The 15,965-nt window shown below is 42.3% G+C and overlaps 1 protein-coding gene across 2 annotated transcripts; it reads right to left on the reverse strand.

The window, feature by feature from the left end:
• Positions 1 to 2,264: 2,264 nt before the first annotated feature.
• On the reverse strand, positions 2,265 to 15,293 carry LOC149305751 (iroquois-class homeodomain protein IRX-3-like). 2 transcript variants are annotated; one of them, XM_089540383.1, is made up of 4 exons: positions 14,476 to 15,293; positions 9,997 to 11,203; positions 5,093 to 5,159; positions 2,265 to 2,636 (listed from the first exon to the last, which is right to left on the reverse strand). In XM_089540383.1, exons 1-4 carry the CDS (start codon positions 14,842 to 14,844, stop codon positions 2,582 to 2,584), a joined length of 1,698 nt encoding a protein of 565 aa, XP_089396509.1. In that variant the 5' UTR covers positions 14,845 to 15,293; the 3' UTR covers positions 2,265 to 2,581. The 2 variants fall into 2 exon arrangements, with proteins under 2 accessions (XP_089396509.1, XP_089396510.1); XM_089540384.1 differs by lacking the exon at positions 5,093 to 5,159.
• Between the last annotated feature and the right edge of the window lie 672 nt (positions 15,294 to 15,965).

Raw genomic sequence — 15,965 nt, forward strand, 5'->3', positions numbered from 1 at the left:
TGTAGGAAAATTTCATTGCGGAGGCGGAAGAATTATTTAGCAGCCAATGGCCACATTTTGGCCTTTTTTGTAGCTACACCCCTGCCACAAACCTTCCTTAACAATGAGCAAAAACACTACTAATAACAACAACCCAGGCATGTAGAAATAACGCAGCTGATGTTCCCAACTACCAAATTCTCAGTTTTGAACCCCCACTTGGTCATGGAAACCTATTGGGTGAGCTTAGGTATGTCACACTCTCTCAGCCTCAAAGGATGACAAGAGCAAACCTCTGAAGAAACCTGCCAAGAAAACCCTGTAATACTTTCGCCTTAGGGTCACCATAAGTCAGAAACACTTGAAGGCAGACAACAACAACAACAACAGCAAAGACAAGAAAGAAAGGCAGACTCCAAAGTGGCAATCCTTGCTGAAAGGAAGTCAGCACTTTGGAAAGTGTTGGTTTCTTCTCTCTCATCCTGGGGATTCTGGAAATTATAGTCCCTTAAAGTCATCTTCCTAAATTATAGTGTTAAGTCTCTACTGGTTCCAGTGAGGCTGGCTGGCTGTCGGTGAAATGCGCCTATAGCTTTTAGACTGACCACAAAGTTTCCATCCAAAAAACATAACCAGGGGTAGCCGTCTTGGCCATATTGCAAAGTACAGTATCACCCAAAATCCACAAAACAGTGATACCTTGGGTGAGCCGACCAAAAGGCATATTATGCATGAGTACCCTTCCATACTGTCTGAACTGGGGACAACCACCACAAGATCTGGACCAAATGATTTCTAAATGCACAGAGGGACCAAATGCGGTAACCTTAAAATGAGGGCAAGGTGCTGCAAAATGTAGGACATTCCAGAAAAATGTAGAGCATTTGGCAAGAAAAGCTAAAAACACACTCATGTAAATATAAACGCATGCTTCTCAATCATGCTCACAAGGGGAGGATGTTGTGGAATCCCTCCTGGACAGAAGGCTGAAATGTAGGACATGCCCTGGAAAATGTCCTGGTCACCCTGCCATGACTAACATTGTCACATTTTCCTTCCTTTCTTTCTTTCTCCTGCATCATTTTTAACAGCTATGCTGGATAAATATGCTTGGAAAGCTTGCAACAGATGCAATGTGCATTTTTGGTTGTCTATAAAGGGATCCCTGTTTTGTGGATTTGGGGTTATATTGTACTTCTCAAAGTTCCCAATTAAAAGGCAAAAGAGTGCAGGGATGATCTCCACCTGCAGAGGGCGCCCGAGACTCAGCATTCTCTCCAGCTCTTCCAGCTCCTGAAACCCAACTAGAGAGCAGATTCCTTTCTTCTTTCTAAGACAGATATATAAATAGTGGGATCAGGCATATAAAATAATCAGTGGAGACAGGGATCCTGGTTCTGCCCTCATCCTTAAATCCCTCCTGTTAGCTGCCAGCCTCCAGCCAACTATTGCCAGCCCCAATTCTCTTTCAAGGGAAAAAATAGAAAGAAGTGGAATTGTTTTTAATATATATATTAAAATATCCCTTCCTTTTGTTTCTTCCTTTCCCTTCTGGGCTCTCTTGGAAAAGGAAAAGACAGGCCTGGGTTTATCAGCCTTTCTGCCTGTCTGTCTGTCCTTCTTGCATCTGGACCCAGCAACATCCGCCTTGGATCAACCTTTGCAACCCCGAACTTTCTTGGCATAAAGCACAATACCATTCTATGCAGAGAACAACTTTCCCCCCCACTCTCTTATGGACACTGAATTGCAAACCCCTGCTAATGCAACCAGCACAAGACAAAAAAGGACCCTCAAACAGAATGGAAAAGGAGAATCAAACAAGAAACCACAAAGAGGTGTGACACTGAAATCAGGGACTTTGGGTTTCAAGTCAAGAGTTCTTTGAACAGAAACAGAGGAGGCATTTCCAGAGCAGGAAGACATCTGAGAGTTTGGTTCACCCCTAAGATACACTTTGAATAATGATCATCATCATTATCATTAATAATAGTAATAATATACAGTTGCTAAAACTTTGCTCCACCATGAAACTTGCTCCCTAAACGTTTTCATCGTCTAGATGTGGATGTGGCTTCTCTCTTTTTCATACAAATACATTTTCATAACTATTCTCTACTCAGGGCTATTATGGAACATTATTGAGAATGAAGAGGTCTAACAATCTCCAAAAGCAACAAAATAACCTTCCAAAATTAGTTTTTTTGGGGGGGATATCTTGACATTGTATCATCATCATCATCATCATTCCAGCATGTATCAGAAAATTATAGTCAAAAGTGGCAACAGTTTATTAGCCAAAAATATATACTTTCTTGTACAATTTGGTTCACACATATGTACATTTGTTGTTGTTGGTTTTTTACTATATATACAAAAAGAAATCGAAGACGCCTATTTCTCACTGGACTTCCAAAAAACTTCACGAATTCAGCTAATCCAGATGATAGTACAGAAGCAGACTTTTTTTTTCCTCTTGTCTTTTTGTACGGTTTTTTCTTCCCTTTTGAATACATGGACATGCGTACAAGTCGTAACTATACAGAGAATTTTTTATTTTACAATCATTCGAACAGTATATTTTTCATTTAAAAAAAATTAATTATGATGATGACAACGCAGATAGAACCATAGCTGCATCAAGTTGGTTCTGAGGCCTAGAAAAAGGAGGAGAGAGAAAAAGAATGACGCAGGGGGAAAAACGGACAAATATGCATTGAATCACGATTTGTGTCTCATAGATTTGCCTTGCAAAAGATGCAATTTTTTTTCCGAAGAGGAAAAAAAACTTGGTACAAAACTCTTTGAAAATATTCAATAATAATAGTAATAATAATAATAATAATAATAATAATAATTATTATTATTATTATTATTATTATTTATTCGGCTTAATCACTTGGAATCCAAGCGGATTACAACAATCAAAACAATTGCCAGCCATGATTCCAGATTTGTATGGAGTTTCATGGGACCTTAAAGACTAACGTATGTCTTATGCCATGTGCTTTTTGTGGATTTAAGGGTCACCTTTGAATGTAAGAATATATATTGAATGCTAGGATATATATAGTTGTTGTTGTTAACTACCTTCACATTAATCTCAACCCATGGCAACCCTGTATGTATGTATATGTATATGCACAGTTGGCCCTCCGCACTTGCAGCTTTCATGTTGGCGAATTTGATTATTTGCAGTTTTGGATTAATATGTTCTCTTTAGGCATCTCTAGGTCTTCCAGGACAATTCTGTCAGAAGGTGACCATAGAGTTGTGATGGAGAACATAGAGGTCCCTAGAGAAAACACTTGCAGGTCCTCCAGCATGATTCTATGATTAACGTTTGGCAGATATTGACTATAGAGTTGCACTGGAGGACCTGGATAATATGGCACATTATTTTGGTCAAAGACCATAAATTCTATTCTATTCTATTCTATTCTATTCTATTCTATTCTATTCTATGGCACAATACATAGGCTAGCCTGCAAAGTGAAAGAATGCACACTGTTGTCTTTCTGGTTTTTGCTGCTACAGACTAATAAGGCTTCCTCTCCTACGGTTTTGTAAGCAGTCAAAAACATTATGGACACAATCCATGTGTGTGTGTTTGTGTGTGTAGGTCATGCCCTCTTTCTGCTTTCAACAATATGGAACCTTGCTTGTTCACTGCTACGTCTCTAGTTATACTTGTGAGACACCTTCTCCATGGCACTGCGCAACTCCCTTCCATAGGAAATCTGATCTTAAGACATTCTTATTTAGGCATGCTTTTGAACTGTGAATCTTACTGACGTAGTGTGCATATGTATGTCTATGGTCAATGCGCTGTTTTTAATGCTTTCATAATATCTTTGCATTGAATCAGTTTTAATCATGTTGTGTTTTTAAATGTTACATTTTAACCCTAGCATGGTTTAATTCCTTTTTAAAAATTTTGGTCATTAATGTTGTCTCTTTTTTACATTATGATAATCTGCCTTGTATCTGATTATAAGAGAAAGGCAGGATATTAGTCCAATAAATAAGTAAATATTCCGTAAGTCTGTGCAAAATGGGGTTTGGATGTGTGAGTGCGAGACACAATCATGGCACAGTCTTTCTATTCAGCACATATGTGTAAAGATACACCATAATCCAGCCCACATAATGTATAAACTGGTTGCGTACATCTACATGTGTGCATATACAGACACAAATCAATCAATACACGGCTTATATTTGGTGTGACTTTTCATATAGGTGCGTGCATGTGTGAAAATAAACATGAACATGTGCGCACACCCTTCTACTTCACAGGTATGCAAACCAGCTGGTGTTTACATTGGCCTCTCCATTCCATATTCCATATATATACATATATATGAATATATATGAATAAGAGATTTTGAAATAGACCATATTTAAACACTGACTTATAGCATGCGCATATATTTATATATATATATTGCTATGGTGCTGCAAACCAATCTTTAAATATGGTCTGTTTGGAAATATCTTATTAAAACGCATCCGGAAGTTTAAAGGGAAGAAATTGAGAGTTTTCATTTAAAATTTTCCCCCTTTTATTTTGTCAAACCTAAAGATCGTCAGTGGCGCAGATAAGACATTTTCATCTCACATCTAAGAAAAGGAACGTTTGATCTTTTCCTTAATAATCATATTAAATATCACACTGCGAGGAACAAAAAAGCACGCTGCAATCAATATTTAAAAAGTAACTCCAAAGAACAGGAAATTGGCCTTTTTATATCACTTCTTGTAACTAAGTAACTAAACATGCACACAATCCGATCCTTGGCATGCTTGCTTGGAAGCGAATCCCAGGGGCTTCCGGGGCATTTACTCACAAGTAAGTATATCTGGGCTTGCAGTATAATACATGGTAGTAACAAGACCCATTCATTCTAAGGAAATCTGGGCCAAATGCAATGCTAGTCCTACTACCTCAAGCAGACCCATGGAAAAGAATGGGCCTTGGTTATCACAACTCACTTCAATCCCATAGATTTCAGTGGGACTGAGGTTAGGTTTAATCTGACAGTGATCTCTCCCTCCCTGTCCCCTTTTAATGTCTTTTTGTGTACCCTCTAGGATATAGATAATCTCTTACCGCCTCTGAACTGGTTGGAAAGCTGTCTTTATTAACTTTTTCTCTACTTCCAAGACACTAGATGGATCTAAAAACGAAACGAAAGAAACAAAAGGAAAAAAAAAGTTCCTTTTTGAAAACCAAATCTCACCTTGGATTTGTTTCTAAAAAGTCAAGCCATGCTTAAAGAACTGAGCACAAATAAAGTGAACAAACTAGCACAACTGGGTATGGCGAACAACAACAGCAGCAACAGCAACAAGAACAACTTTGATTTCAGTGGGATCTGCTCGACCTTTGGCTTGCAAGTCTGTTACACCTTCACCTGGGAGTAAGACCCACTGAATTCCATGGGGCTTGTTTCTGGGTAGATATGTACAAGATTGCATTGCAAAGTTGCAAACATTTTGGATCACAAAATATTTCTTCTTTCCAAAAAAAGGGGGGGGGTTTAAATGTGTGTGTGTTGCTAGATGAGGGCTGAGATTAAATGTCTTTAGCTTTATTGCAAACCATTGACAAGAAGCAACCTGTGTCTTTCTGGTGTTGGGATAGATGACACTTTCTTTCCTTTCCTTTCCTTTCCTTCTTTTTCTTCTTCCACCTCTTTGAGGGCCCATAGAAAACCTTTCCTATTTATGTCCTTTCTTAAAAGAAATACCAGCAAGTGCTGTCTTCATTTCTAGTCATTAAACATAAAAAGAAAAGAAAAAGAAACTTCTCCAGGCAGTAGGGCTCAGTGGGAAGGGGGACCCAATCCACTGGGTATTTTTGTATGTGACCTTTTGGCAAAATGTCATACTGGATCTTTGTAGAGGAAGGGAAAAAAGGGGAGGGAAGGTCCCCCTTTATTCCATATTCATTGGCTGGGTTGCAAACTCATTTATCTGTTTGGGGAATCCTTGGGGATGCCTTTCACTGGTCTCCACTCTTGGCTTTGGCTCTTGAAAAATATTCAGTCTACCATTCCACATTGTGACCCAGACGGATGTCCCATAGATGCATATTTACCTAGAAGTAAGTCCCATAGAACCATGGAGCAAAAAAGCGTGCAGCCTGTCCAAAATGAAGGCCTCCATTGCAACTGACCTCCATCAATTCCACACTGAACTCCACCAGTTTGTCATCTGAGCAAGCCTGACTCCAGCGTGGGATGGTCGAAAAGCATGCAGTGACTCCCTGAAACTTACTGTGGCCACAGCTAATATTAGTCCCAGCTAGAAAAGACTCATTGGAATCCATGGGGCTTTCCCAAAGGATGCTTAGCACGTTCCTTTGGTTTCAGTGGGTCTACTGTACTTGGGACTAAAATGGCTTTAGCTGCACAGAGGAGACATGTGCTTGTGTATGTGTTTGTGCATACATGCACACGCAGACACAACCTATATACAAATATATATACCCCATATACATATCTGCTCAGTATGTACACAGACCACATGTATGTATCTGTGTATGCTTTGATACACATACATTGTGTATATATGCATGCATACAAATATATAGCTGTGTGTGTATCTGCGTATGCTTTTACACATGTATATATTTGTATGCACACATATATACACAATGTATATGTATAAAAGCATACACAGATATATACATGTGATGTGTGTACATATATACACACACATGTGTATGAAAACACACATAAGCATAGGTAAACACACATGTATGTGCATATATATACACACAGAGACAGATACACACACACACACATACATATACCCCATATGTGTATCTGGATAATACATATATGCATATAGGCAGACACTCATATGTGTGTGTGTGTGTACACACACACACATACATACAATGGGCCTTTGGTATCTGATAGGATTTGGTTCCAGGCCTCCTGTGGATATCAAAATCGATGGATCCTCAAGATCCATTAAATACAGTGGCACAATAAAATGGTGTCCCTTCTAGAAAATGGCAAAATCAAACATTGCGTTTTGGGGAATTTATACCTTTTTTAGAATATTCCCAAGCCGTGGATGATTGAATCAATGGATGAAGAATCCGTGGATATGGAGGGCTAACTTTACTAGTGTGCAAACATACACATCAGTAGCACCCAATCCCTGTATGTGTATCTATCATACACACACATATACAGAGTGAGAAGCGAGATGTATATATATGTAAAGATATACTATATACATATACAGGTCTGTCTCTGGATCCTGCACTCCAAAACAGGCCTCTGAGGAAGTATGGCTCAGGTTTAGGAAAGCTCATGCTACTGGCTTCTTTTGTTCAATGAGTATCAAGGGTGCTCCAAGATCCCTTTGCGTGTGTGTGTGTATAACATGCACATACATATACATTTATATACACACACAAATCAGCCCTTCACATCTACGGATTTTTTTATCCACACATCCAAGCATCCACGGTTTGACAATATTTAAAAAGTGCATACATTCCCCAAAGCAAAGCTTCATTTTTATAGCTGTGTTAGTCCGAAGAATCAGTATGCAGAGAGATCTTGCAGCACTTTGGAGACTAACTGAAAGAAAGAAGTTGGCAGCATGAGCTTTCCTAGACTTAAATGCATCTGAGGAAGTCTATGAAAGAAGTTGGCAGCATGAGCTTTCCTAGACTTAAATGCATCTGAGCAAGTCTACGAAAGAAGTTGGCAGCATGAGCTTTCCTAGACTTAAATGCATCTGAGGAAGTCTACGAAAGAAGTTGGCAGCATGAGCTTTCCTAGACTTAAATGCATCTGAGGAAGTCTATGAAAGCTCACGCTGCCAACTTCTTTCTTTCAGGTAGGTCCAAAACCCACTGCAGGAATAATCCAGTCTGAGACTGTTTGAACTGCCCTGGCTCAGTGCTAGGGAATCCTGGGAACTGTGTGGCACCAGGGCTCTCTGTCAGAAGAGGCCCATTGTCTCACAAAACTACAGTTGCCAGACTAGGGAGCATTGAACCAGGGCAGTTAAAGCAGTCTCAAAGTGGATTATCTCTGCAGTGGGCTTTGGACCTTAGTCTCCAAGGTGCTACAAGATCTCTCTGCACACTAAATGTGTGTTTTGTACAGAGACAGAGAGAGAAGAATAAAATAACCCATAGACATGCTCATATATATGCACACTCCCAGAATTCCTGACTGCCTGGGGATTCTGGGAGTTGAAGTCCAAAGAGGAGGAAGCAGAAACAGGCCGTGGCATTCACCTGCTTCCCTTTAAAACGCTTGAAGAGATCTTGGGAGCAGGGCGAGCCTCAATGGATTTTTTAAATTGAAATTTTAAAATTTGAAATTAAAAATAATTTAATTTTTAATTTTTTTAATTATTCTTTTTAAATTGTCTTTGGAAAAAAAATCACATTCAAACCACCTCTTCACTATGTGTAAGTAAATACACTTAGGTGGCACGTATGACATTGTGATTTGAAGGTATATTTTTAATGTTGCTACTTGTTTATGTCACAACGACAGTCAGCCCTCCTTATCCACGGATTCATTATCCATGGATTGAAGCATCCATGGCGCATATATATATATATATATATATATATACACGAATTCCAAATAGCAATGCTTGATTTGAAGGTATAATTTTAATGTTGCTACTCGTTTATATCACAGTTGGCCCTCCTTATCCACGGATTCATTATCCATGGATTCAAGCATCCACACACACACACACACACACACATATATATATCACACACACACACAAAAAATACCAAATACCAAAGCTTGATTTTGCCATTTTATAGATAAAGGACACTATTTTATTCTCCATGAAACAGTGCGCCTGCGCCATATGTGGGCTCGCCATATGCGGACTTGACATCACTCAGATGGTGAGCCCCCATTAAATGAATGGCACATGCACCCATGGCATGTGTAGAGCAAGGCGCATGGAGACAACAGGGCTTAGGCCCTGAGCTATTTCTTTTATGTGGGGGTTCCCGAATGATCCCCCACATAAATTGAGGGTCCACTGCATTGAATGGGACTTGAGCATCCATGGATTTTGGTATCCATGGGGAGCCCTGGAACTGAACCTCAGTGGATACCAAGGACCTACTGATATTAGTAGGACATTCAGTGGTAGATGGGAATTATGATTGAAGGGTAACATTACTAAGGGTTCTGTACGGTGTAAAATGAGAGGAAGTCAATGGGGGGGGGGGGGTGACACCATGAGTTACTGCACTGGGTGACACCAACCCTAGGGATTTAGAATAGAATAGGATTTCCTTCGGAAAGGTAGAAAGGCGGAATAGAGAAAGGGGTCAGTGGCTAAGAAAAGGAATAAATTAAATGAAAGAACGGGTGGCGGATGAATAAAACGGCAGGATTGCAAGGTTAGCAACAACCCTATTAGATAACTGTACTATCTGTATGCATGCTTCTCTTTTATATTTTCCCTGGAAGGATCAAGTATGCCTGTTTATAAAACTTAATAACTTTATAACTAAATAACTAACTTTATAACTTTGTAAGTAAATAACGTAATAACTAAAAACTTAATGCTTTCCCAGGATGTGGACACTTTAATCATTTTCGGGGTGGAAGCACATAGGTCCCCGTGTAATAATAATAATAATAATAATTATTATTATTATTATTTATACCCCGCTCTAAAGTCCAGATAATAACAGTTATAACTAAATAACTCACTTTTGTCACTTTACAACTAAATAAGCTTAGAACTAAAATGTAATGCTTTCCTGGGATGCGGACCCTTGAATCATTTTCGGGATGGGAGCACATGTGAGATATACATACAGACATACATATATTGATTTGTGCGCATGCATGTATATAAGCTTCTGGATCAAGTGTGCCTGGTTTTAAAACTTAACCAACATTTATGATAGGATTTCCTTTGGAGAGCCCAAAAGGAAGCCCTGCAGGGTTGTTTTTCTTCCTTTCCCCAAACCTTCCCTCCCAATCGGGGCTTTACCTGTCCCTGATCCTCCTCCTCCTCCTCCTCCAGCGGAGACCTCTGGACTCTGGTCCTGATCCGCGGGACGAGAGCCCCCCGACAATGACCCTCCATTGGCCAGTCCCAGAAGGTGAGGAGTGTTCAGCAAACTCAGAGGGTGATGATGGGGATGATGGTGGTGGTGGTGATGGTGGGGATGATGGGCCGAGAAGGGCCTCCCGGGCCAAGAAGAGGCAAACTTGCCCAAGGGGCACGAAGCCACCAGTCTGTGGGCCGCTGCCACCAACTGGAGGCTCTGCGGAGGAGGAGCGGCGGAGGAGGCATTGGCGGCCGCCGTCGGGGAAAGTCCTCCGCCTGCTGCTGCTGCTGCTGCTGCTGCTGGGGGCTCGGCTTTGCGAAGGTCCGGGCTGGTGGCCGTCTCGGCTAAGGACCAGATTTTGGGTTTGGGGGCCGGAGGAGGAGGAGGAGGTAGTGGCGGGGGTCGAGGGGGGCTGCTGGGGGGCTCCGTCGGAGGAGGAGGAGGAGAAGGCTGGGGAGGCATGGAAGGGCATTGCCGGGCTTCTTCGGCGGCTTGGAGGAAGCATTTCCCGGGCAAGTCCGGGAAAGCCAACCTGGTGCCGTCGGAAGGGTCGGAGGGGATGGTTTGGGTGCCGTCGGGGGGCAGCATAAGACTGCCTTCCTCACCCTCGTCCTCATCCTCCTCATCCTCCTCTTCTCCTGCGTCCAAAAGGAGTGGTCCAACTTTCTCCTCCCCGTCGAGGTTCTCCAAGTCGATCTCCTCCTCCTCCTCCTCCTCTTCTTCCTCTCCTTCGTGGCCCCGCTTTTCCTCCTCTTCCTCTTCGCTGCCGAAAGAGTGGCCTTCCTCCTCCTCCTCCTCCTCCTCGTCGGTCCTGCTCCTCGGGGCCCAGGTCATCTTGTTCTCCTTCTTGAGCCGCCGCCGGGCGTTGGCGAACCAGGTGGAGACCTGGGTGAGGGTCATCTTGGTGATGATGGCCAGCATGATCTTCTCGCCCTTGGTCGGGTAAGGGTTCTTGCGGTGCTCGTTCAGCCAGGCCTTCAAGGTGCTGGTGCTCTCGCGGGTGGCGTTCTTGGGCCGCGAGGGGTCGCCGAACTGGTACTGGCCGTAAGGGTAGAAGGCCGGGTGGTGGGGATGATGGGGGTGGTGGTGGGCGGGGAAGGCTGGGTGCTGCACCCCCGGGCTCTCCTTCAGCTCGTAAGGGGAGCCCTAGACGGAGAGAGACAGAGAGAGAGAGACGGTTCAAGGGCTTCGTTGGGACACCTCTGGAACAGCTGCAAAGCCAAATGTATGCATTCAGAGAGAACTAAAGAGTTAGCTTTCTCTCCAATTCTCCTTAGAGATGCGCAAATTGTATGTATGTGTATATATATATATATATATATATAGTCTGAAACCATCTATATTAGCTTTCTCTCCAGTTCCCCTTATAGATGTGATATAGTTTGAAAACACACACATATGCATCCAGACAGATCTATAAATAGTTAGCTTTCTCTCTAATTCCTCCCCCCCATATATAGTCTGAAAACATCTATATATACATTCAGACAGAACTAGTTAGCTTTCTCTCCAAATGTGCAAATATAGTCTGAAAACACACACAGACACACATATATATACAAATAGAACTAAATATTTATCTTCCGCTCCAATTCCCCTTATATATGTACAAATATATATATATATATATATATGTCTGAAAGTGTATATGTATGTGTGTATATATATAACTATATCTATATATTGTCTGAAAATGTATATGTATGCGTGTGTGTGTATATATATGCATATATATATATAGTGTCTGAAAGTGTGTATATATATATATATATATGCATATATATGTGTGTGTATATATATATAGTTTGAAAGTGTATATGTATGTGTTCAGACAGAGCTGAATAGCTAGCTAGCTTTCTCTCCAGTTCCCCATATATATATATATATCTATATAAATACCTAGGACTGACCTGGGCCTGCATACCTAATGCAACCTTATCTAATGCAACCTTGCACATGAACGCATGCAAAATCCTATTTCACATTTCTCACTTTCCTCTTCTTTTTGACTATTAGGAAGGAAAGAACTGGCGATCGATGCAACGAAGAAGAAGGAGAAGAAGAAGCAGAGACCCCGCCAACCAAAGACTAAGCTTTGGAAAACTTTGGATTTCTCCAATCCACTCGAACCCACTTCACAAGAGTTTCTAAAAAGTGGATCTGAAGTGGATCGATTCCTGCCGATCTCTTCTCCTTCTTTTCCTCCTCCTCTCTCCCTGCCTTCTTTCCTTCCTTTTGCACCACATAGTCGTCGATGAATTATTATTATTATTATTATTATTATTATTATTATTATTAAAAGATACCTTTTAAAACCAACTGTCTAATGATTTCAACCCTCTGCTCAGGAAGGAAAAAAGAAAAGACCCACTTCTTCCCTTTGCTTTGTGTGTCTCTTTGCTTTATCTTTTGCACAAGTTTTGCAAAGTACGTCGCTTTGCTTTTGGGGGTGGCTTCCTTCCTTCCTTCCCCCGGACTTTTCATTTCAAGGAAACCCACCCAAGACCTTCACAACTGTATTCTTTAAACTCCTCCAAAGGCTGGAGGAAAACTTTTTCTTTGCGACTCTCTCGAAATCGAAAGAGATCCGCCATTGAAAAGAAGCCCAAAAAACCTAAACTCTTTGCTTTTTTAAATGAGATTTCTTGCATTCAGATTAATTACGTGGCTAAGCTTGATTCATATTGATCGGGGAATTTTATATATATATATATATATATATATATATATATATATATATCCGCCTTACTATTAATAATTTATTATTATTATTAGCAGTAGTATTCAGCGACAACTCCGTGGTGCAAAACTGATGCAAAAGTGTGTGGAATATATATATATATATATACATATATATACACACACACACATACACTCCATACACTCTTTCTTCCTATTAATAATCAGGGAATGCGCAAAATAAAAATGAAATAATAATAATAATAATACTTCAAATTATTATTATTATTATTATTATTATTATTATTATTATTATTCCCCCGGTTGAGAAGAAGAAGATCCGCCTGGAAGTCTATGCTTCGTCCTCTCTTTTTCTCTCGGTTCTTTTCCTCCACTTTAGTTTCTCATTTATATATATATATATATTATCGGAAGATAAATTAGTTCCCAGCAGTTCGATCTTTTAAAAATTGTGGTTTTGAAAAGTGCAGAGAAAAAGAAGGAGAAAAAGAAGGAAAAAAGCACAACTTTGGGCCAGCTTCAGTTCGGGTAAAAATGAGAAAAATATAATAATAATAATAATAATAATAATAATAATAATAAAAAATATAATATAAGAGAGAGTCACAGAGATGCAGTGCTTTGAAGGTTCAAATCCCAGCTCTTCCATGGAGACCCACTATTTGACCTGAGGCCAAGTCACACTCTCTCAGCCTCAAAGGATGTCAAGGGCAAACCCTCCTCTGGACAAACCTTGCCAAGAAAAACCCCAGGATCACTTTGCTTAGAGTCTCCATAAATGTCGGAAACGAGGCGGAGGCAAGCGACAACAATTGTTATATGCATCTGTTGTTGTTGTTGTTGTTGTTGTTGTGTGTTTCCGACTTGAAGGCACACGACTGAGCCTGGGAAAGCGCCTGGATGAAGAGATACTTTCTAGATACATATAATAGTTGTGTGTGTTGTTGTTGTGTGTTGTTTGCCTCCAAGCCCTGTCCGATTTAGGGCGACCCAAAATAAGGTGACCTTATTGCAGGGTTTTCTTGGCGAGTTTCTTCAGAGGAGGTTTGCCTTTGCCATCCTCTTTGTCATACATATATATATATATACGCACACACACGCACACACACACACACACACACACACACACATACTAAACAGATAGGTAGAGACAGACAGACAGACAGACAACTTTCTTTAGGTGATATAATATATATATATATATATATATATATATATATATTATATAGAGGGAAGATGGCAAAGGCAAAATTCCTCTGAAGAAACTTGCCGATATATACAGTGTCTCTCTCAATCTCTCTCTCTCTCTCTCTCTCTCTCTCTCTCTCTATATATATATATATATATATATATATATATAGAGAGAGAGAGAGAGAGAGAGAGAGAGATTATGGCAAAGGCAAAACTCCTCTGAATATACAGTGTGTGTGTGTTTATGTGTGTGTTTAGAGAGATTATGGCAAAAGCAAAGCTCCTCTGAAGTAACTTGCCGATATATATATGTATATATATATATATCCATGAAAATCTTCTCCTTCTGGGCATTTCTTGGCAAAGAAAAGAGAAAGAGGGGCAAAAGGACCGATCCCGGGGCAGAAAAGTCCAGAAAGAGAACAATGGCATGATGATGATGATGATGATGATGACGATGGAGGAGTGCTGCTGCTGCTGCCAGGGCAGAGGATCCCGGTCAGATGCGGGCTCCAGCGGGGTCTTACCAGTTGCGGGAAGAGGGGCAGCTCGGTGGCGGCGGCGGCGGCGGCGGCGTAAGGCAGGAAGGCTCCGTAGCCCTGAGCGGCGGCTGCGGCTGCAGCGGCGGCAGCGGCGGCGTAAGGAACCCCGGCGTACATGGAGGCGAGGAGGCTGGAGAGGCTGCTCCCGGACGACGACGACGACGACGAGGAGGAGGAGGAGGAGGAGGAGGAGGAGGAAGGACTCAGCTCGGCGCCTCCGGAGGCCCCGGGGCTGCCTCCCTCGCCTCCTCCGCTGCTGCTGTTCCCGGCGGGGCGAGGAGGAGGAGGAGGCGGCGGCGGCTCCGACGGGTAGATGGGACGGATATATTGGTAGCCCAGCTGGGGAAAGGCCATGGCGGAGGGAGAGGGAGGGGAAGGGGAGGGGAGGGAGGGGGGAGGGAGGGGGAGGAAAGAGGGAGGGAGGGAGGGAGGGAGGCAGCCCCGAAGGGAGAGAGAGAAGGGAAGGAGGGAAGAAGGAGGGAAGGAGGAAAAGGAGGAGAGGCGCCGCGCTCCGGCCTCCGCTGCCGCTCGCCTTGCTTTCCCGACTCGCACTTTCCCAGATTTTGGAAGGTCTCTGCAAAAAAGTCTAGGGTCTGGGGGGGCGGATAGGGAGGGAAAGGGGGCTCCCAACCCCTTCCTCCTCCTCCTCTTCCTCTTTCTTTCTTTCTTTCTTTCTTTCTTTCTTCTCCTCCTCCTCTTCCCCTTCTTTCTTTTTCCCCGACTTCCCCTCCTCCTCCTCTGCTTCCTTCTTTTTCTCTTCTTAGAAAACAAATAAAGAAAGAAATTCCTCCTCCTCCTCCTCCTCCTCCTGTTCCTCCTCCTCTTCTCCTTCTTCTCTTCCCTCCCCCTTCTCCACTTCTTCTTTTCCCTCCTCCTCCTCCTCTTCTTCCCCCTCCTGCTCCTCCTCTTCCTCTTCTCCTTCCTCCTTACCTTCTCCTTCCCCTTCCTCTTCTACTTCTCCTTACTCTTCTCCTTCTTCTCTTTACTCCCCTTCCTCCTTTTCCTCTTGCTCTCCTCCTTCCTCTCCTTCTTTTTCTCCTTTCCCTTCTCTTCTTTCCTCCTCCGTCTTTCCTCTCGGCCTCCCTTCTTCCCTTTTGCCTATTGATCCGACTTGGAGCGCCAGGTCAGCTCCTCACAGATTGCGGGAGATTATTGGAACTCCCGCCTTTTGATTGACAGCTCCACTCTCTCTCTTTTTCTCTCTTTTGCTCTCTCTCTCTCTCTCTCTCATTCCTGCCTCCAAGCCCCGCCCCTTTCTTTTAAGTCTCTCCCTCTTTCTCACTCCGGCTCCCCTCCTTCTCCTCCCGCCTCTTTCTCACTCCCTCTTTCTTTCTCTCTTTCTCTCACTCCCTTCTTCCTGCGTCTGACGTCGCTCTCTTTTCTTCTTCTTAGGCTTTTCAAAGCCGGGAGGAAAGACAGTCCAGTCCCGGGTTGACACCGCTTTGCAATCCGGCCCGGAGTTGGGCTTGATGGAT

The sequence above is a fragment of the Sceloporus occidentalis genome, unplaced genomic scaffold, assembly GCF_023333645.1.
Source record: "Sceloporus occidentalis isolate IW3139 unplaced genomic scaffold, rSceOcc1.0.p SCAF_10, whole genome shotgun sequence".
Taxonomy (NCBI): Eukaryota; Metazoa; Chordata; class Lepidosauria; order Squamata; family Phrynosomatidae; genus Sceloporus; species Sceloporus occidentalis.

Bases quoted from the DNA above. Each gene is read 5' to 3' on its own strand.
- LOC149305751 (XM_089540383.1), bottom strand. From the start codon at position 14,844: ATGGCCTTTCCCCAGCTGGGCTACCAATATATCCGTCCCATCTACCCG. The intron at 5,160-9,996 runs GTAAAGCCCCGA...TTTCGTTTTTAG, and splicing joins AGGAGGAGGATCAGGGACAG to ATCCATCTAGTGTCTTGGAA. The intron at 2,637-5,092 runs GTAAGAGATTAT...TCCTTTTTCTAG, and splicing joins TTCCAACCAGTTCAGAGGCG to GCCTCAGAACCAACTTGATG.